Genomic DNA, 23224 nt, shown 5'->3' with positions numbered 1-23224 from the left:
TCTGAGTCTGCTCTGCTGTGGACCAAACTCCCTGAACGTACTGGGAGTTGCAGTGTGCTCCCCAGCTGATGAGACTGGCATCCGTGGTGACAACAGTCCTGCGAGGTTCTCTGAATGGAGTGCCTCTGGAAAGATGTTGGACCCTCGTCCACCAGCGGAATGAAAGGCGCAGTGTGGGGCTCAGAGGAACTGTGCGATGATTGGAGTTGGCAATGTCCTGTTGAAAAGGCAACAAAGCCCACTGAAGGTGGCGAGAGTGGGCTCGAGCCCATGGCACAATGTGGATGGTAGAGATGAACATTCTGAGCGCCCTGGCTAGAAGCATGACATCTGCGGTTGTTTGTTGCATCAAAGACCTCGCGATGTTTGTGATGGCAGTTATGCGATCTGGGGACAGAAACACCATCGCCTGCAGGGTTTCCAACATTGCCCCTAGATGTAGTAGGCATTGGGTCAGTTGAAGATGGCTTTTGTCGTTGACAAGCCAGCCGTAGGCCTGCAAAACATTGAGGGTGAACATTAAATGATGACGAGACAGCTCCTCAGAGCTTGCCCGTATTAAAATATTGTCCAGATATGGGTAGAGATGGACCCCTTGAATCCGGAGGTAAGCCACTAAGGTGAGAAGCACTTTTGTAAATACTCGTGGAGCAGAGGAGAGGCCGAACGGCATCGCTCTATATTGAAAATGCTGGGGGCCAAAAGCAAACCGAAGGAACTTTCTCTGGGCTATGCAAATGGGCACATGGAGATACGCTTCCTTTAGGTCGATAGAGACCAGGAAGTCTCCTTCTTGCAGGCTTTCAGTAATGGAGTGGAGGGATTCCATTTTGAATCTGCGGTATGTTACAAAACGGTTGACGAACTTGAGGTCCAGTACCGCCCTCCATGACAAATCTCGTTTGGGCACAGCAAATAGGAGGGAGTACACCCCTTACAACCTCTCTGTAGTAGGGACTGGCTCTATCGCCGCTATGTCCAAGAGGTGATGTATAGCTGTCTGCATGATGCTGTGCCTGGCCGGCGCCCTGGGGCAAGGGGATGGATGGAATTTGTCTGGTGGAGTCGCCGAAAACTCTATTGCATAGCCAGAACAGAAAAGGTCCCTGATCCAGGCGACCTTAGTCAGACGCAGCCACTAGTCTCCAAACATAAGTAGTCTGCCACCAACCGGAAGTGCATTAATACTGTTTGCGCTGGCGAGACCCTCCCCTATATGAGGACGATGAGGTACCTCTGCGCCCTTGGTACTGACCTCTGCCCTGGAAACGCCGGTTCCAGGTTCCCCTGAAATAACTGGAGTCATAGGATCGGAAGTCGCGGCCTTGTCCTCCTGGCCGCGTTCCTCGAAAGGGCTGGTTAGTGCGGAAGGGGGGAAATCGCCTGAAAGGCCTATGGTCGATGTTCTTGACAGTGGCCAAAACCGGTTTGTGAGCGTCTTTGGGATCAACCAGCACCGCCTTTAGAGCTTCCTCGCCGAAGAGCAAAGATCCAGCGTAAGGTGCCCTAGAGAGATTCACTCTGGCTGTAGAGTCAGCTTGCCAGTGACGAAGCCAAAGGGTTCGTCGAGCCACTATCTGAGCCGTCATGGCTCGTGCTCCCAGCTGATTGGCGTCCAAGGTGGCATCAGCTACAAACGCCGCTGTCTTATGCAACTTTATCAGTGACCTTCTCATCGATGCAGGATTAGGATCCTCTAGAAGATCATCCAGCCACATCATTGCTGCCCTGGAGAAAACGGAAGCCGATGCGGAGGCACACATGGAGAAAGCGGTGGCCTCATGATTCTTGCATAGAGCGAAGTCTAACCTCCGCTCAGTAGCATCCTTTAGTTGGGATTCTCCTTCCAGTGGCAAAAGAGAGCGAGAAACTAGACTAGCGATAGGCTCGTCTATGCCGGAAACAGCCAGTTTGTTGGTAAAGTCAGGGGCCAGAGAATAAAGCTTGTCTGCAAGGTTCTTGAAGCGGCGAGCTTGCAAGGGATGAGACCATTCGTCAGCGGCGAGCTTGCAAGGGATGAGACCATTCGTCGGCGGCCAGTTTTGCGATGGGATCTGGCACCGGGAGGTAATGTTCTACTGGTGCAGGTGATTTCAGAACCCTGGCCCCTTTAATAGCTGGAGTGGTAGCTGCAGGTGGAGTAGCTTGGAGACCAAGGGTGCTAACTACCCTGCGAGCAAGAGGCTGATAGTCGGAAGCATTAAACAAGCGGTACGATGTATCCTCCTCATGTTCCGAATAATCACTCCATTTGTCACCTTCGGCTTGATCAACGAAGGGTGACTCCGCCCCACACGAGAAGTCATCAATACATCTGCCTCTGGCAGTATCAAAAGGATTTGGGGAGCAAGATGGATTTGCCTCATTATATACATATTGGTCCATACTGTGCTGAGGTATGGCAGGAACATGTGGTGACTGCGTTTGTAAAAATGACAGCATGCCTTGTAACTGTGAAAGAAACTCATGAGACAGCTGCAGCCCCAGTGAAGCAGATGGAGGTGCTTGAGTAGGTGGCGCAGCGGACTGTGACAGCGGATAAGCCCTGGGCGGCAACATTTGAGGAGGCTGGCTAGTTGTTGGCTGTTCAGGAAAACCTGCAAATTCCTCTTCGTCAGAAGAAGCAGCAGGAGAATGAAATATATTTGTTAACTGTTCCTGGACTGCTCTAGTGTGAGCTGGAACAGAGGCATAGCGTGGGCGTTTGGCTTTGCTATGGCTGGAAAGGTGTTTAGTCTTGGCCACAGCTTTGACATGCTTAGTCTTAGTTGTCTTAGATGGTTGTAGCTTGGCTGTCTGAGGCATCTCTGGCTGTTCCGCCATCTTATATTCTCTATGGGTTTCAGTACATGGCCACAGAGGGGGCAGAATGTAAACACCCGAACAGGCTCAGTACACGACCACAGCGAGGGTAGAATGCACTGGCAGATGGCTAAGTACACGGCCACTGAGGGGGCAGAATGTACCGGTGGGCAGAACGTACAATATTAACAGCCTTGCGATATGAGCAGCTTGGTACACAGCCACAGAGGGGGCAGAATGTACTGTTTATACAGTCCTGGTACACAGCCACAGAGGGGTCAGAATGTATTGTTTATACAGTCCTGGTACATGGCCACAGAGGGGGCAGAATGTACTATTTATACAGTCCTGGTACACGGCCACAGAGGGGGCAGAATGTACAGATCAAATAACTCGTGCACAATCTCAGCAGTCTTAGTGCACGGACGGTAGAATGTATAATTCAAAAAGTCTATTGCCCAGCCACAGCCTTGATGATCCAGACGCAAATGTGCAGCATCCGAGAGAAACAAGTAGTTATGGAGACTAGCGCGTGTAGAACTGTGGATTCTTATCTGCAGCACACATACAGGGCTAGACTCACTTTTATTATTAGTACTGAAGGGAACAGAAAGAGCGGGAAAAGGTTGATAAAAATGCAATCAAAAATGGCGGCTATAACGAAGGAGCAATGGCGGCTCTGAGGGCAGCAAAAAGGGGCTGCCGATCACGGTCTCAAAAGCGTGCTGCAGCCGCAAGGAAAAAGGAAATCGCGGCTGGAAAAGGCAGACAGGCGAGACTTGGTCGGGGGAGCAGAGCGGCCGGTGAAAGACCGTAGCAGCTGAGGGGGTAATGGGGAAACAAGCTACAGCCGCTGACTGAAAAACCATGGCAGTGAGGCTTTAAAGCCGCGGAGCGAGGCAGGGAGGTCGAGTAGCCCGGGGGAGGAGCCGCAGCCGCAGTCTCCCGGCCGAAAGGAGCAGCGAGGGAAAAGCTGCTGCCGATCAAGGCGGGCAGCAACGCAGCCGGTCTGGGACTAAGCAAAGAGAGCCGCTAAGCAGGCTCTGGAGAGACGGGCAGGGAGCTGCCGCCGCAAGCTCCCGCCTGAAAACGAAAGAGCCGCAGCTGCGGTCTTTACGGAGCCGAGTCGAAAATCTGGAAAAAATGACTTGGCCCGTGCAAGGGAGAGAGCAGAGAGCTGCAGCCGCAAGCTCCCGCCGGGAAAAAACAAAAGGTAAAAAAAAAAAATGCAGCCGCGGTATGTTAAGGAGCCGTTAGGCTACAACCTGGGGAAAAGAAAGTGGCCCGGAAAGGGAGAGCCCCCGCAAGGAAATCCCCAGGGATAGGGACAAAGGCAATGTTAAACATGAGACAGAGGGAAGGAAAGAACGTGGGATACACACATAAACAGACCTCCACACCCTGTCAGACAATACACAGAAAAAATACAAAAACTTAGCTAGAAGCTATGCTAACTGAATTTCATACTTGTTCGTACGAAGGCAAGAATGAACTGGAGAGTGAGAGGGGCCTGACGCCCCTAGTCTTGACTTCAAAAACATTCTTGCCTTCGCACAATAGGTGGAACCATAACCCGCAGTGAGGGCCGGACTCATATGGAAAATTAGGAGGGAGAGAAAAAAGCCGGGAATGATGTTGAAGCCCAAACATCTGCAGATTGTAATAGTCTACAGAAATTAGACAGACTTAATTTGATTAGGCTCTACTAGATGCAAAACAATTTCAGTCTGCATTAAACACTGCTAGAACAAAAACAATAATGTCTGTTTCCTCATTTTTATGGAAAATAAAAAATCTGTATCTTGGATCTGTTTTCCTAAAATCTTGATACACTAAACCTTCATAACCATGTTTCACAAAAAACTGTTCGTGCATTGCACAGGAACAACTTATTTATTTATTTATTTATTTATTTATTTATTTATTTATTAAATTTACATCCTGCCCTTCCTCCCAGGAGGAGCCCAGGGCAGCAAACACACTAAAAGCACTATAAAACATCTTTAAAATATTAAAGCAAAACATGCTTAAAACATCTTTTTTTTAAAAAAGCTTTAGAAACACCTTAAAGAGCAATTCCAACACAGATGCAGACTGGGATAAGGTCTCTACTGAAAAAGCTTGTTGAAAGAGTAAGGACTTCAGTAGGCACTGAAAAGATAACAGAGATGGTGCCTGTCTAGTATTCAAGGGGAGGGAATTACAAAGGGCCGGTGCCACAACACTAAAGGTCCCCTTCCTACATTGTGCAGAACGGACCTCCTGATAAGATGGTATCTGCAGGGGGCCCTCGCCTGTGGAGTGCAGTGATCAACTGGGTATGTAAGAGATACGATGGTCTTTCAGGTACCCTGGTACCTTGCTGCTTTGTACACCAAAACTAGAACCTTGAATTTAGCCCGGTAGCTAATGGGGAGCCAGTGCAATTCTTTCACCAGCTGGGTAACATGTTGGCCATATCCTGCCCCAGTGAGCAGTCGCACTGCCACATTTTGCACCAGCTGCAGCTTCCAGACCAACCTCAAGGGCAGCCCCACACAAAGTGCATTACAGTAATCCAGCCTGGAGGTTACCAGTGCATGGACAACAGTGGTCAGGCTGTCCCAGTCCAGAAATGGCTACAGTTGTCTTACCAGCTGAAGCTAGTAAAAGGCACTCCTAGCACTCCTAACTTGCCATCCTTTTGTGATTAGCATGCTCTTCAGAGACAACTTTGTCACATTTAGAATTAGAGTAGCCATGTTAATAAGTACAAACAACTACTGAAGAGTTTTATGAAGAGAGGTATTAGCCAGTCATTTTAATGATTGTTTTGTATTGTTTTAAAAGTTTTCAAGTTGCTGTATACTGCACAGATACAAATACTTTTGGAGGAAGCTGCAGGATATAAATCAAATAAATAAATTATAATCCAACAGTGCACAATGGGATTTCACCTTCCCCTCTTCCCCACTGCAGTTGCCCTGCATACACAAAATCTGCTCTGGAGGATCCCTCAACCCTTCAGAGCAAATTTTGAGGATGTGTGTGTGTTGGGATGGGGGATGCTACCGGTTGGAGAAGTTGAAGTCAAAGCTACAGTGGAAGGATAATGCATTTCACATTCCAACTTACAGGAAAAAAATAAAGGACTCTATGTACGCTTAAGGACCACACTGGTGGAGTATTTTTGCATGTTCATATTTTTACAAGATCCATATTTATGGAATAGTTTGCAGTACTTGAGCACAACAACCACTGTGAAAATACAGCAATGGGAGTGGTGAGGAATACCTTTCACTGCTTGTCTTGTCTGATATCTTGTTCCTTGGGAGGACTGGGGTTGTTGCTGCTGACTTTGTTGCTGCTGTTGCTGCCTTTGCACCTTCTGCATATGCCATTTCTGAGAAGAAGTTTGAAATTTGTTTGAAGAATTCCATACTACCCGCTGGACAGCTGGGGCAGTTTCCTTTGGTAGAAGCGGCCTCTGCTTTTTTACGGGGCTCCCGGTGGCTGCAGCTGGAGTGCTGACAGCGGTAGTGTTTGTTGTAGCTGTGACACCAGCTGGAGGAGTCTGAGATGCTGATCGAGTAAGCACCTGAGTTTCAGCTGGAGGCTGACTACTCACCGTTGAAGAAGGTGGGGTTTTAGCTGCAGCTAAGTAGGTAAAAAAACCATGATATTGATTTTTACTGACAATTCACCTATTACAGTATCTGGTTATTGTAAGGAATGCAATATCACACATATCTGTGCACATAATTGTTTTTCATTAGATACAAGCCAATTGCTCCCAGCTAGCTTTGGAAAGCAATTTATACACACTAGACCTGAAAATACCATCTTTTTGCCTGCAGATAATATGTGATGAAATAAAAGTAAGTAAACAGAGTTTTATTGTACATACTTATGTTCCAAAGACCAGTACATCTAGCAGCTTCAAAAGTTATTTCTAAACTTTTGGCATGGCCTTCCCATCATCTACTCTTGGACTATTTCTATTCTTTCACATCATACAGAGATGATGCACCAGAGCTGCCTTTTGTCTTTGTTTTACACAGTCAGATAATATGAGTGTTATAATGATGAAATGCCACCATTCAGATTACGATAGGGAAAAACTGAAACCACATTATTTTTTTCTCAGAAGAAGTTTCAGGAATTGACTACTACAAGCAGCACACACACCATAATGTTAGACTCTTTCAATCACATGTTTTCTGCGAGCAGTGCCAATATACAAAAGGGCAGCACAAACTGGGGTATATCCACCACACTGGCTTGAAAGTGACCATACTCATACCACCTATTTCACCAAGGCTCAAAGCAAGTTCACTGGACCCCAACCAGATAAAACCAGGAATTCTGCAGTTTTAGACACAAGGATCAAAATTAATTTATATGACTCATGAGTTGACCAATTCCCAGAAGATACTAAGCAGCCTTCATAACAATAAATGGTATTCCAGCTAAATAACACTTGGAGTAGACTGATTGAAATCAACAGCCATGACTAGCTCAAGTTTATTTTATTTTACTTCACTGGGTCTACTCTGAGTATGGCTTAGTAAGATACCACCCAATATATCACTGAAAGTCAGTGAGCTGGTTCAGACATAACTTCCCTAGCTTAATAAACCACTTAACTAAGCTAGGAATGAGTGTAGGGCCCCAAAAGGGAGGGAATGTTACATGTAGACTGATCCAGTATTGTACATCTAATATAGTGCATCCATATAAATTAGGAGAGAAGGGCAACTGGGCTAACGTTTAAAGAAGGAAGACTGGATCATAGTGCCTGGGCTATTTTATAGGTTATATCAACCCACACAACACTGACTAACCCTTTTATTTTATTAAATAATCATATATAGAAAACAATTAACACAGCTGCTCTGGATCTCAATGTAAAATTTGTACCCATGTTCATATTCAACATACAGGCAGACACTGCATAGCAATGAAATTTCCAAGTTGGGTCATCACAATAGTAAAAAATCATGGATTAGATCCCGATATGCCCTTCCTTAAACAGGAGGGCACCTTCCATTTACTGAAAGGATCCTGGTGAAGAAAGGGGAGAAGAGACTATTTTTGCTGACTTCCCTTTCCACTTACAGCCCCTGATATCACCTCCCATGCTGTTATTGTAGGCCCCCTCTCAATCCTCCAGAGAAGCTTTTCAGGAGATGGAGGGAAGCGTTAAAATCATGACTCCCTTTCTTCCAGTGGAATGTCTTGTGAATGGAACTCTGTCCATGGAATCTATGGATCCAATCCATTACTACCTGGACCTTCAGAATCCCCAAATTTCAGAGTTTTAATTTTATGAATTGTCTCCCTAGAATCTATCAGGCATAATGTTCGTGTGACACTAAAAAGGAGTTCATACTCCTGAACCTTCCAACAAACTTTAGAGCTCCCAAGATTTTCTGGTAAGGTTCTTGAACCTTTTGAATTTTTGTCTTGTCAAGCGACAGGTATTGCACAGGAGCCTTGCCAGAAGAAGTGGGAATATATGAGGTGCCCTGAAGATGGGAATTCCTATGGAAGGATTCACAAGCTTTGTAAACAGGTTTTATGATCTTCATTACTTTAAAAGAAGTAGAAATATTAAAATGAATGTTTAAAATATATTATAATATATATTATAATTAGCTGGTTCAATAATTACAATTTATTCAAAACACTGGACTATTAATTAAGAAGTCAATTGTCTGAATAACTCAGAGCAATCCCAACCAGTTGAGTTGTTTAGATTAAACCAATCTAGTTTTTCTGTGTGGTGGAAGATATTCTTAATCTTCAGTACTTTCCCAACTGTATACTGCAGCTATAGTATGCTCTCTAGCTGAACTATACAAATTCAAAAAGAGAAATATGAGAAGACTGCAACTCTCAGGTCTCAGTAGAATCATGATTATTAATAGCAGTTTAGGAATGCCCATAACCAGGTTTAGCCATGGACATACATAAACACCAAACCAGGATAAACAAGTGAGAACATGGGAAGATTGCATGCAAGAAGAAAAATATAAGAAATATAAGCCACTACCATCTGTACCATAAATCACTGATCTGCATTACATATCAACAATCCTAAGTGGTCAATGTAAAAGCAAACAAAATGTTATGAGCTACTTCTTTTATTTTAGTTTGAATTTGATCTAAGATATATCAGATAAATTGATCAAATTCAAACTAAAATAAAAGAAGTAGCTCATAACATTTTGTTTGTAAGGACAGAGTAGGGATAAGGGTGTGAGACGGGTGTATTTGATCACTCTATTTGTTTAATCTATACGCAGAACATATCACACGGAAAGCGGGATTGGACCAAGAGGAAGGAGGTGTGAAAATTGAAGGGAGAAATATCAATAATTTAAGATATGCAGACAATACCATACTACTAGCAGAAACCAGTAATGATTTGAATGCTGATGAAAGTTAAAGAGGAAAGCACAAAAGCAGGACTACAGCTGAACATCAAAAAGACTAAAGTAATGACAACAGAAGATTTATATAACGTTGACAATGAGGACATTGAACTTGTCAAGGATTATCAATACCTCGGCACAGTCATTAACCAAAATGGAGACAACAGTCAAGAAATCAGAAGAAGGCTAGGACTGGGGAGGGCAGCTATGACAGAACTAGGAAAGGTCCTCAAATGCAAAGCTGTATCACTGAACACTAAAGACAGGATCATTCAGACCATGGTATTCCCGATCTCTATGTATGGATGTGAAAGTTGGGACAGTGAAAAAAGCGGATAAGAGAAAAATCAACTCATTTGAAATGTGGTGTTGGAGGAGAGCTTTGTGCATACAATGGAATGTGAAAAATATGAATAATTGGGGGTTAGAACAAATTAAACCAGAACTATCACTAGAAGCTAAAATGATGAAACTGAGGTTATCGTACTTTGGACACATAATAAGAAGACATGATTCACTAGAAAAGACAATAATGCTGGGAAAAACAGAAGGGAGTAGAAAAAGAGGAAGACCAAACAAGAGATAGGTTGATTCCATAAAGGAAGCCACAGACCTGAACTTACAAGATCTGAACAGTGTGGTTCACAACAGATGCTATTGGAGGTCACTGGAGGTTGTGATCGACTTGAAGGCACATAACAACAACGTCAGATAAAAAAAGAGGCTGTCTTCTCTCTGCCTTCCACTTCACTGAAATTACACCTAGCACCAAGGTAAACAAACCCTGCATGATCTCTATTGGCAATAGGGACAAGTAAGCATGCACAATAGTGTCTGTATGGTGTCCAGTCTAGTGACTGGATATCATACTGTATAGAACAAGTCATATACATGTTGCCCTTTGCCAGTGCAGCCTAAAGCCAGGGAAAATGAAATTCAAGTAACCAATCTATGTATTTGTTTATTTATTAAAAATATTTATAATCCCTCCTTCCCCCAAGGTCCCAGGGTGGAAATACAGTCAAAACCAAAAATTAAATAAAACTGATACAACTTAGAACAAACTACCAAATTCAGTTAGAAATAAAACCAGCACCACTGACATATATTAAGATCTATCTATGTTTCTTAGAAAATACGGAGGAGCTTGAAACAATCGCAAAAAAATTGTTGTAGTGTTTCTAAGCTTTCTACCTACCACCTGTCTCATATAAGCATTCTAAAATATAGATCACTGATGGGGAACCTCAGGCCCTCCAAATGTTGCTGGACTATAACCCCCATCACCTCTGATCATTGGACATGCTGCACGGGGCTGATGGGGATTGGAATCCAACATCTGGAGGACCACAGGTTCCCCGTTGCTGATATATATACTCTGTACATTCTGACATACGCTAATACAATCCAGAGTAAAGCCACATGTTTTCAAGTCACTGTAGCAAAGATACATTTTAGGAGGAAATTACTAACATCCTATTTTGCTCACCTGGATGTTTCCTCCACCTCTCCTTCCTCACCACCCTGTGTAGTTGAAGACAGGCATTGCGGGGGCAGTAGTTACTTGGCTTTGGATAGCACAGCGAGAAGATTCTGGATATATTCAGAGTACATCCTGCTTTCCCCACAATGCACAAACATTTCCCATTTAGGACTGGATGAACTAGCCCTAGCAGCCCTGTTAACTGGGATGCAGTTTACCCCTCAGCTGATCACCCAAAGGCAATCGGCAAACTGCATCCCTAGTCCTATTTATTCCAACACTTATCACATATATGTGCACTTAATTGAAACAGTCTACTTTTACTAATTTTAAATTGCAAATGCTTTGATATTTCTATTGTAACCCCATTCTTTGACATAATTGTGAAAGACAGGTGCTTTTTTAAAAAAAAAACTTAAAAAAAGAATCAAACCTCAGTAATGTGATAAAATGAGAATGATCACAATCTGTTAAACACCTTAATTCTCTTCCTCTTCAGAGCATGGCTTGGCGTATTTTAATGATGCAGAACTATTTGTTCTGCAGGTCTCTATTTATGGCACCTTGTGGAATGCATGAGCTATTTAGGAGTTAGTTAGAGGCTGATGTATGGATGGTCATACACTGGACCTGATTGACTTTTGATCCCTTTCAGTTTTGACTGTAAGCACAGTTATTTTCTGAATAGTCAAAACACTGAGAGAATATAGTGGCAGACTGAAGACAGTATGTATGTAAAGGACCTTATACAATACAGGTTCCACAATCTATACCAAAATCTGCCAAAAACTACCTCTCAAATTAGTATACTATTAGATATTTAAGGAAACAAAAATATTTCCTCTTCATTCTAGAAGCACAAAACTGCCACATAAGTTTCAGGCCTTCAAGGATTAACCACCACAGACCATTTAGAAAAGTGCTTAATCCTTTGATTTCCAAGACATGTAAAAGAAAAAGAAAAACTACCTTCTTGCTTAGGAGGAGATTCCTTGGGTTCTTTTTTGCTTTTTCGTCCATCACGCCCACACTGGTCTTCACCTAGGTCAATAACAAGTTCACTTTCAGAATCAGAATCCAGACCGAGATGTACAGTTGGAGAGTCAGTCTCCTCTTTGCCTTTCAGCTTCTCCTTTGTAGGATGTGACAAAGCTTTCCCCTTTTCAGAAGGCTCTTTATCAGAGTCTACACTTGCTTTGTCTTTGACAGGTGTATCTGTTTTCTCCACTTCTGAGCCTGCACTTTTAATTTCTTCTTTTTCTTCAGTTGGTGTTTGTGGTTTTGGTTTTTTTTTCATGGCCAAGGATTCTTTGTCACTTCTTGCACCTTCCTTTTCTTCTTCTTCCTGATCATTCTTGGATTTCTGTTCATCATCACTGATATATTCACTATCACTAGAATCTGACTTTTCAGAGTCCTCTGAGTCACTATGTTCTACTGCAACATCTTCAGATATTTCATTGATTCCTAAGTATAAAAGAATAAAAAGTCATTTTATTTTGCTAGATTTCTACTGCATCACTTTATACGTATTGAGGCAGCTTACAAAATTTAAAACCACAGAAAGGAATAATAATAAATACACACAGATTAACAGATTAATTATGTAACAGCAGTGTGAAGTTTTGGGTTTACAGACCAGGCTCATTTGCCTGTGCAGGACTTTCTAGAATGCAAACCTAGCACTTTACACAACACACCATATTTAAGATTTTTTCCAAAAGTGGGATAATGTAAAAATTAAGAATGTGTTTTAGTTCTAACGCCTACAGTGCAGATCATGCTATTATCATTTGCATACCTAACTGTGCTTTACAACTCTCTATTGTCTTGTCAAGATTAAGCTGAAACCTGCTGCGAATTTGCCGTTTTGGTGAAATCAGTGGTACAGGTGTGGATTGCTGCTGAACTGATTCACTCAACTCTTTCAGATCCATCTCGGCTTTACTACGATCTAGAATAGTAAATAAAAATGTTTTTATTAGGTAACAGTTTAAACAAAAAATGTAAACTTCACGGAAAAAAACTACTTTAATCAGCCCACATGTATTATTAATATTAATAACAGTCAGTGTTTACTACATATATTGCAACTGTTAAACATAAATGGCAAACAACTATTTGAAAACAGCTTCAGTCTTGCAAATGCCATTGAAACTGAACAGATTTAATCAACAACTCTGTGCAGGATTATGCTGATGTGAAAACCTTATATTATCACATATTTAGCACAATACTTAGTCAGACCCTATGTCAGTCCTCCCACAATATCTATCAACTATATTTATTCACCAATAGGCAAAAAAAACCTTGCGGTTTAAGCACATACCTACAGCCAACAGATATTTCTATCAAACTTTAAAAACCAAACACAATTTGGGTTGGTCTTTCACAGTGCAATCCACTTCCTGTGTAGCTTGGAAGAATTTGGTGACATGTGCCTCTGAGCATATGTTGAGTGGTGGCAACACCGGCCATATCCAAAGATAGAGACTTACATTTTTGTATGTCTGTTGGTGTTCTTCTTACTTCCTGTGTTACTAATGTTTCTACAGAGAATCTAACCTAGAAAATTATATTTCTCTCATTATTCAACCAAGAAATCTGTGTCAAATTTATTTCTATTAATTTGAAAGCCTTTTTATTCATATGATGGTGAAGACAGCCTTTTGTGTTTCAAACTGGAGATTTGGGTGCATTAAAAGTTGAATCTGAAACTGCAGTTTGATGTAAAACCAGACTGATTACAATATGCTGCTACTTAAGCAATGACTCTAGCTGTTGGAAAAAACAAACTTGGACTACCCAAAATGCATGTTGCCAGCCTGGTATGCTTAAACCACTCCACTTAAGGAAAGGTGGGCCTGGTCAATTAAGAACATAGAGCACACCTAGAAATCTGCTAGAATATATTTCACCTCCCACTGTTTTATCTTGTGCAAACTGAGACACTCCTCATGTCTGCTGAGTCAGTGCCATTATTCCATAATTGTTTTTGGAGTTTTTTAGTGTTGCAAAGTGTTTCTGTACTTCACATATTCACAGAAACAGAAGCAAAAGAAAATGGTTTACAATAGGAAATTTCACTAAAATTGCGAAGTAAATCAAGCACGTTTAAAGGGATTATCTGAACTCTATCAACTGTCTTAATATTGTTGCTTCCTCCCTGCTAAAACAAGATTAGCACAGCACATGTCTTATTTCTGTTATTTGGGCTAATTGCAGGTGCTGCCACCACTCACCATATGCTCAGAGGGACATGTTACCAAATTCTTCCAAGCTACACAGCAAGTGGACTGGACTGTGAAAGACCAACCCAAATTGTGTTTGCATTTTGACAAATGTGTAGGACAGTCCAATATCTCAGAGAGGAGGTCAGGTCTCCTGCTCCCCTAGTGCATTCACTATAGCTGCTCAATTCTCCTGCTTTTTAAAGTTTGATAGAAATATCTGTGGGCTATTGGTACGTTCTTAAACTGCAAGGTTTTTTGCCTATTAGTGAATTTCTCTGCTTTTTAATCTGGGAGGTAAGAAATGGGATCCTGTGCAAGTTTGCCGAGAATGGATTGATCATTTGCATGCTGAGTTCAATGGGATTTAGTCCCCTGCAATCATGCTTAGGATAGGTGAAACTGACCATGGGGGGATGGGGAGGGGAGGAGGGCGGGGAGGGGAGGAGGGCAGGGAGGGGAGGAGGGCAGGGAGGGGGAGGAGGAGGGCAGGTCTGATCATTTGCATGTTTATTGAGTTCAGTGGGATTTACTCCTGTGCAATCATGCTTAGGATAGGTGAAACTGACCATGGGGGAAGAGGAGGAAGTGGGCAGGGGAGGAAGGGAGAGGAGAGGGGAAGCAGCGGAGGAGGAGAGAGCAGGAAGAAGAGAAGAGAGAGGGAGGGGGAAGGGAAAGGAGTTCTGATCATTTGCATGCTTATTGAGCTCAATGAGATTTACTCCCATGCAATCATGCTTAGAATCTGTAAAACTGACCATGGAGGATGGGAAGGGGACAGGAGAGGGAAGGGACTGGAAAGGGATAGGGAAGGAAAAAGGTAGGGGATAGGAGGGAGGAAGGGCAGGTTAGATCATTTACATGCTTTTTGAGTTCAGTGGGACTTACTCTAGTGCAGTCATGCTTATGATAGGTGAAACTGACCTGGGGGAGGGGCAGGGAGCAGGAGAGAAGGGGAGGAAGGGTAGGGAGGAGGGTGGAGGGGAGAGAAGGAGATTGGGTGGGCAGGCACTGGGCAGAGGGGAAGCCCCTTTCCTTTCCAAAAGGAAAACACTCTGAACAGTATCATTCTTTTTCAGGGTTTCCCCCACCTTTTTATTGTACAGCAGGCACATATAATCTTCCACCCAAAATGAAACCAAAGCTGTTCCTGGCCACATCAACACCAGACATTTATTTTACTTTACACAGTCTTGGTTTCCCCCAAAGAATCCTGGGAAGTGTAGTTTGTGAAGGGTGCTGAGAGTTGCTAGAAGAGGCCCTATTCCCCTCAAAGAGCTACTACAATCCCCAGAAGAGGGGCTGACTGTTAAAGCACTCTGGCCTTCGGAGTTCTGTCAGGGAAAAAGGAGTCTCCTAACACTTCTCAGCACCCTTCACAAACTACACTTCCCAGGATTCTTTGGGGGAAACCAGGACCGTGTAAAGTGAAATAAACATCAGGCGTGGGTGAGGCCCCGATTAGCCAAGCCAAATAGCTATGAGTCTGACTTTTAGAATACTGACGGTTCTTACGGAGCATGCCCAACACTGTAATAGACTTCAATGTTAAATTTCTTAAATTAATTAAAAATCAGCCAGGCATTTTTTTTAACTTCTAAACTGAAGATGAAGGTCAGAGTATGGGGCAAGGCCCACAATAGGATTACATGTACTCGGTGAACATGGCTGAGTTTTAATTAATTTCAACAAATTATGAGAACTCTGACAGAAAAAAGTCCAAAAGGGGTCTGGTTTTTCTCTCTCTTTACACTTTGAACTCTCGATTCTCTCTGTTTTGTGTATCAACATGAAAATTTAGATAAGCAAGCATTTCTGAGTTCAGGACTGCAAGTTTTGTAAGGTTTGTTTTGAAATGAGCTTATGGGAAGCATCAGAATGACATGAGGGTATTTTCAATTTAACATTGCAGAATGCAAAAAATCCGTTCTGACTATAATATACAGCCACTCCTCTGGCTGTATAATACAAACTGACCAATTATGTCAGGGGGCCTTTTTGAAGTTGGGCTGACTGGAAAAAACTGATTGGGAAAATTATTGCTATCATGCCTGTTCATGTCATTGCAGCACTGCATAAATTATTCTTGAGGTTAGATATTTCTTCATTTTTCCATGGACACCAGAGGGATTTGACAAAGATGTTCAGTTTAATTCAGAAAGACTCCACTATGGTTTTTCATAGTGGAGCACCTAAGCTGATGTCGTTTAGTTCTCAGAATTCTATATCTCCTTATCTGTGTCCTTTTACAGATGCTTTAAAAGCCTTTAAAATTATTATTCTTAAATGGAATATAAAATTGCTTCAGCTGGGAAACAAATTACAAATGTACTCTTCTGTACGTATAATTCTGCACTCCTAGACTTACCTTGAAACTCCTCGTACTTATAACCAAAGACCACTGATAAAAATTAAAGTTGCTCCTGATAATTTCAACTCACCAAGATTAAGATTAAGAATGCTTCCTGGAGTGGATGATCTTTCTCGCTTAGCAGGTGTTGAGACTTGAGGAGAGAAAGCTTTGGGGCTGCCAGATAAGCTCCCTGCTTGGCCTGTCCTTGTTGGTGCTGGAGAAGCTGAAGAAGTAGACAATTGGCAAAAACGTTTCTAAATATGAACTGGGACTGGAAAAGCTTCTTTAGGTATGACCAAGCGCTTAGGTCCACTCTGTGGGAAGTTGATTTCAATGGTTCTCTTCCAAGTACGTCTTAATTGGACATCACCATTTATCATAAATTGCTATTGAGACTCCCCTGCATTTCAAAACCATTTTGTCATGCAGCATTTGGTTGGGGAAGAGACTCCTCTTCAATAAATAAATAAATACAGGGGATATACAAAAGCAGATACAGAGTTCTTCGTCATCTAGGGACGGAGGAGGAATTCATACAGTCCCTCTGTGAAAAGACCTATTCCAACACTCCTGCAGTTGCTTATGGATCAAGTAACTCCCAGTTGGGGTTTGCACTTTCTGGATTTTGCAGTGCAGTTTAGCTGCACAAAAAGAGCACACAAAAATATCTATTTTACATTAAAATATTAAAAGCACATACAAAATCCATATGAAAAATCCACTGAAAATGTATATACAAAATATGTACAATTTAAATACAGACTTTGTGTGTTCTTTCAAAAAGTCTGCACAAAATGGAAAGTCTGCCAGCAAAAATGAAACAGGGCAGCTTTAAGCTGCTCAGTCCATCCCTAGTCCTTTCACAACATGACTGATGAAAAGTGTGAAGGCCCTTATTAAATGGCTGCACCGGAATAAAAAAAGTACAAAAAGAAATTGAGGGATTTCTTCAAACCATTTCATGTGTAAGGGACATCTTTAACTAAATCCCTCAAACCTTTTTATTATGCTAAATAAGAAAAAAGCCATTATACAGATAGCATGTTGATTTAATATACAGAATAAAGTACCTATCTAGATAATTAATTAGTTATGAATATTTTCAGATAATACGGACTTGCCAATTCTCACTTTGGGAAGGAAGCACCAAGTTTTAGAACTACTTTCCCTTTTTCTCTACCTACCTTTGATTCTGGTAAATTTCACCTTTATTAGGGCTCCGGTGAAGGAACAGTCGAACTTGCTAAACCAAACTGTTTTAAAACAGGACTTTTGGTACGTGTTTCACAGCTTGCTTAAGATAGCTCAAATCTAATGCCTGATAAACAAGTATTTATTAAATTCTAACTGGCTCTTCTGCTAGCAAGCTAAGCAGGAGAACCCTAGATTAATATTTACAAAGTAGAGGAATCTTTCAATACACTGTTTAGCCTTACAATGTGGTGCTACAAGGATTTAAGATGTTTCATATCATCACTCCTTCTAATAGCAAATTCAGTTGTTTAATGGCAACAGGACTATAGCCAAAACAGGGTCACTGAGAAACAAGGAGGTATCAGCGTACTTGGAAGAATGCCAGGGTTTGAAGTAGTACAAAAAAACCTGAAGTGGCAACCACCCAAACCCCCAGTGAGGACTGAGCACACTTAGTAGATGCAAGGGGGGAGGGAGACGAATGTCTTGCTTGGAGGGAATGAATGGCTGGAACCCCCAAACAGGAGCTTCTTTGAGGAAGGAAAAAAGTTTCAGTGTCTTGTGCATTCAGGAATACGATCTGAATGAATACAAATATTAATAATATCTACTACTTTAGTTTTCTTGCCTTTATGAAGTATTAATGCAACAGTGAGGAGTTAGTGGGAACTTGAAAATCAAGGGAAAGATCCAAATCTCATTAAGATATTTGATAGTCAGCAAGTATATAACATCAACCTCACAAAAACAACAGGACACTGCTTTAAAACATTAAGGCTGCAATCCAAGCCTGTAGTGGAACTACTATCCCATCTTCAGCACAGCCACTCATGGCAGCAGCAGAAGGTTGGGGGCAGATAGATCAGACCTGATCACTGTGCCAACTTCAGGCCAGTGCAGCAATCGAGTTCATGTTAGGCGTGATGCTGGCTGCAGCCAGCTGTGCGAGCCAGCTCAGCCCTGTCCCCACTCTCAGAATACACTATTTCAGGGCTATCCATTGAGCTCTTGTCAGCAGGGATACAGCTGGTAGGCTTTCTGCCCACCCACATGTTTAGCAGTCAGAACATCTGCACCAAGGGAGTGATGCTGATGGAAGGCTGGCTGAACCAGCAGAAATGAGTAGAGGGATGCCTCTGTTCAATCCAAACCGCCCACAGCCTGGCAAAAGGGGGTTTGGATTGCAACCTAAAAGATGTCTACATGGAGTCGGTACACCAAACCTTCGACTCAGACTCCTCTATTTTTCTACTGTCCGACTCCGACTCCTTCACAAATGGTAAATGTATATTAACTAGTAATAACAAATTTACTGTAGTAAAATGGTAGCACAAGGCATTTTATCACCACCATGTGAATCATCAGGCTAGATTGACAGAAAATGAAATATATTTATTTGATTAAAATTTCTGAACAAGAAAACTTTCCTAAATTCCTATGAACGTTTTTATTTTGAAGCTGGAGTTGGAGTCGGTACATTTCTACCGACTCCGACTCCACCAAAAATTGCTTCCGACTCCAACTCCACAGTCCTGGTTAAGAGTGTCTGTGTAACAGAGTAAGAAGTGAAAGGAGGAGTGACAGCAGGCAGTAACTACTTATGTTCCACACAATCTATTTCTGCAACATTTTTAGCTTATTATCCTACATAATGTTGCCCCCTTGCCTCTTGACGGTAAGCATGTGTAACTAAATCCTACAATAGATTGCTCAGTCCCACTGCTCTGCTCCTTCCAATAATACTTTCAGTTACTGAAACAATAGCTCCCAGCCAAGGAGACACCCAGACGTCTCCTTCCTCAGCTTAGCTGGGCACTACTGCACCTACAGAAAGGAGGTTAAAAATATATACGTCACCTGACCCTACGGGCTAAACAAGGCCTCCTACTTACAGAGTGCATAGCACCCTATTAACATGCTGAAGTCTCTGAAGCACATTTCTATCTGCTCCTACTGATCCAGATGCTCAGATCATGCTCCACCTTCCTGGTTCTTAATTCCCCAGCACGATGCCAGCCTGACCTGACCTCCTTTGTTCAACAATTGCTCTGGATTCTTTCCTGTATCATGCCCTGAACTCTTCCCAGGAGCCTTTGACCCACCTTGAAGTTAACACAAATACTGTGCCATTAGTATGGGCAACAATCCCCTTGGCTCTGACCCAATCTTATAATTGTTCCCAAGACAGTTATGTATATGCTTAACAGAAAAACTGCACCTGTGGCCAACAAGACATCTTACAAGTATTTTGATAATGAACAATAGATTATTTCTTTCCAGTTTTCTGACCTTGTAATGCCTGATGATAATGCTTTACTATAGCAATTGAAACACCAGCTTTTCTTCAGCCCTCCTTACCTGTATTTTTATCAATAAAGTCCATGGACTCTTCACTTGCACTGAAGTGACTGGAGGTTGCTTTTTTCTCAGCATCCTGTTCAACATCAGATCCAGTGTGAACAGATGAATTTGTACTCATTGGGGAACGTGGCATGTCTGTTAAGGAAATCCTTCGCCCAGTACTGGTACTCAGCATTGGTTTGCTCATTAAAATCTTGGGTGATGCTGTCATGTCAAAGTTAAGTTTAATTTTCTCTTGTTTATCAGTCTTAGCAGTTCCAGCACCAGGATCTGAAGGGTCTAACAACATTTGGTATTGGTTGTTGGGAGTATATGGTGTCCGGAAAGGTGCATAATTAAATACTCCAAACTTTCTACGGATATTCTCCACATAAACCTCCATCTCTTGCATTGCACTGTTGAATATGCTTTTAGTCTTTTTCACGGAAAAAGGAATTTCTTTAGACATGAGGTAGCAATTATTTACTGGAACCCAGGCTCTGCATATAAAATAGTAAAACAAAGAGGAGGGGACATGAGTTAAAATTCATGTAGATGGTTTCTAAGTCTTACTTCCAAGCATGTTTAGAATCTGAATGAGGGTCCTATTAATTTCAATGACACAAACACTAACCTGAAGACCTTTCAGATCTACAGAGCAAGTACTGCAGTCCAGACAATAAAATTCCAGGCACATGATTTGCTTTCAAAACAACATGATTACATAATTTCAACATTACCAGCACCAAAAAGGTGCCATAGAATAGAACCATTCATACAGCTGTTGTCTGAACGTCCATCAATCACAATGGCCAGGAAATGATGATCAACTTTATTGTTTGTAATTGCACTAATAAAGTTATTGCACACCTCACTCCTAAGCACTTATGTGATGTCGTCTTTGGACCAGATTGTTAAGATCTGTTCATTTGATACACATAAATACCACCAGTATCTAATCAAGCATTTAACTGGCAAGCTTGGTGGCTCCATATCAACTAAAACGGCAGTGAAAGGAGGCCACTCCCAGAAATGGTAGGGGCTTCTGTATGCTTGGGGTGATTCCCTAGGTATACAGCACAATGTTACTTTCTTTTTTTAAAAAAAGTGGCTAAAATCCCTTCTGAGAGGGTAGCACATGCAACAAAGCCTTTCAGTAGGTACAAAGCATTAAAAATAGTTAAGACATCCTTAGTGCTGAAAGCAGGGTGAGTGTCGTTGTGGGAGCCAGGGTCTGCACTCCTGTTCAACGAAGATAGCAATGGAAAAAAAGTTACTCTCCTTGAATGGTTTGTTAAAATTTAGGGTATAGCTAATATGACTAACCTGACATCTGTAATTAGAATTAGAGAAGGAAGGGCTATGGACAATTCTGTTGTAGAAAAATGGTCTTTATTCATTGCATACTGCACTTATAAAATACAGGACGGAACTCAACAATAAATCATGAGAACTGTTAGATAATCAAGAAATGATAAACATTTATTTTCCTTTCTGAATATGAGGTTAAAAAGATGTATATGTATCTGAATGTTTGGATTTTACTTACTTAATTTGCATCCATTATTTAATTGTATATAACATCAAGAAACTTTGTTTCTCCTTCCTCTTTCTGTTTTTTATGTAATTTTTTTCCCTATAAATACGCAATTTTTTTAAAAAAAGTATGTTTCCCTAACATATTCCCCTAGCCTTTTGAGATTTAGGGATTCTTACATAGCCATCTCTGGAACTCTCCTCTGCTTTACTACAGCACTCAGGTTAGGGGCTGCTTCTACCATTCACCCACCACCACTTCTCTACCACCAAGTTACTTTAGGGGAAAAGGAAGACTGAGCCTCCACCCTATACAAGTTTTCAAGAGACCTCAACTTGTTTCTCCATCATGTTTACACGTTACAAAGTTGTGTGTTTGGGATCCTCAAACAGAAGCAATTGCAGTGATGTTACAAGATTAGTACAACTGCATCATGTGTATCTTATGATATTATATTTTTCTAAACATCACACTGCTCGTGAATGCAGCTGTGCAGAAGCATTCACAAGTAGCATGATGCTGAGAAGTTAATAGACATAACTAACTTAGGTTCATTAATTTCAAGGAATCATTAATTTCACTAGTTTGATCTAGTGACAGTTACTGCTACAACAAAACATAACATATCCTAGGCTTCATAATGTTCTAGAGAGTAAATTTAACTGGAATAAGAAGTTCACTCAATGTTGTGGACAGTAGGGCCCCACTCATACGGCGGGGTTACGTTCCAGACCCCCGTTGTAAAGCAGAACCCATTGAATAGAATGGCGCGTGATGCCCCAAAACCGCCGTAAAAGCAGAACAAGCACCATATGAGTGGGGCTTTAGTCTAATTGAGACCGCTGTATTAGCGAATCGCTGTATTAGCGAATCGCTGTAAAGCGGGGCCCTATTGTATACAAAAACAACATACAAGTTAACTATATATTCCAAATATGTTTAGTAAGACTTTCCTTTTCTCCTAGGCATTTTAGCATGTGTTTTTAAATTGTTTTTGTGTTTTAAAATTTGTATATTTGTTTTTAATGTTTTTAATTGCTGTAAACCGCCCAGAGAGCTTTGGCTATGGGGTGGTACATAAATGTAATAAATAAATAAATAAATAAGCTCAGATTGCCAACATGGCAACAATTAGCTATGGGACATACAAATATGATAATTAAGAGAGAAATGGAAAGGACTTAAGCATGTATTATACATGCTACTACTATGAAGCACTACAAAGCAGAATACTAACACTTAAACTATTCAGTAGCAACCACGGTGTGGTGTATACACTTCTCTCTCTGTGTGCGTGTGTGTGTGTGTATGTATGTGTGTGTGTGTGTAGCAAGAGTGAGAGAGACAGACAGACATTAAACCATTCAACCACCTTATGACTGAACTCCCACCTGTCATGCTGACCAAAGAAACGAGCATCAACTTGACCATCTTTATCCCTCAGTGCTTTAGCAGGCCAGAATGGGAAACCCTTGAGTTTAGCCCAGACCAATGGGTGTGGATTGCTCTAGCGGAAAGAGAATAGAGACCACAGTCAGAAAGTATTTCAAGCCATGTAGTTCTTTCTTATTGCTGGCATGCATGACAATACTTTATTATAATACTGCCCAGATATTACAATGTACCTTCCTAAATGCAGAAAATGCAGTCTTGTCCAGACAACTGTACAGCTTTGAGATTGCCCATCTTTTGTAAGCTATTTATGATTCTGAAGCTATGAAGAGAAGTGCTTGCTTTGCCTTCCCTTGAAATTTCAGTCCTGTTTGCAATAATGGGACAGCACTCAAGGGGAATTTAGGAGATATGCCCTAGAAATTATTTTATTTGTAACTGAGCCCATCCTCAGAGCTCTGAGTGAACAATAATAAG

At 41.7% G+C, this 23224-nt stretch overlaps 1 protein-coding gene across 17 annotated transcripts in view; it reads right to left on the bottom strand.

Moving 5' to 3' along the window:
- The window catches only part of ZMYND8 (zinc finger MYND-type containing 8), a 167879-nt gene that overhangs the window by 29936 nt on the left and 114719 nt on the right, over positions 1-23224 (bottom strand). For all 17 annotated transcript variants that reach the window (XR_009763400.1, XR_009763399.1, XR_009763401.1 and 14 more), the window contains 6 exons: positions 22747-22862; positions 19837-20318; positions 16373-16507; positions 12503-12655; positions 11671-12168; positions 6076-6438 (listed from right to left, as the gene is read on the bottom strand). Coding sequence is in view for 2 of the 17 variants with exons in the window: in XM_061631385.1 (XP_061487369.1) it covers positions 6076-6438; positions 11671-12168; positions 12503-12655; positions 16373-16507; positions 19837-20318; positions 22747-22862 (1747 nt within the window). In the remaining 15 variants the exon portion in view is untranslated. The remainder of the gene's footprint in view (positions 1-6075; positions 6439-11670; positions 12169-12502; positions 12656-16372; positions 16508-19836; positions 20319-22746; positions 22863-23224) is intronic.

Source organism: Rhineura floridana, chromosome 6 (genome assembly GCF_030035675.1).
Source record: "Rhineura floridana isolate rRhiFlo1 chromosome 6, rRhiFlo1.hap2, whole genome shotgun sequence".
In the NCBI taxonomy this organism is placed as follows: domain Eukaryota; kingdom Metazoa; phylum Chordata; class Lepidosauria; order Squamata; family Rhineuridae; genus Rhineura; species Rhineura floridana.
This window is presented reverse-complemented; position numbering and strand designations above follow the sequence as displayed.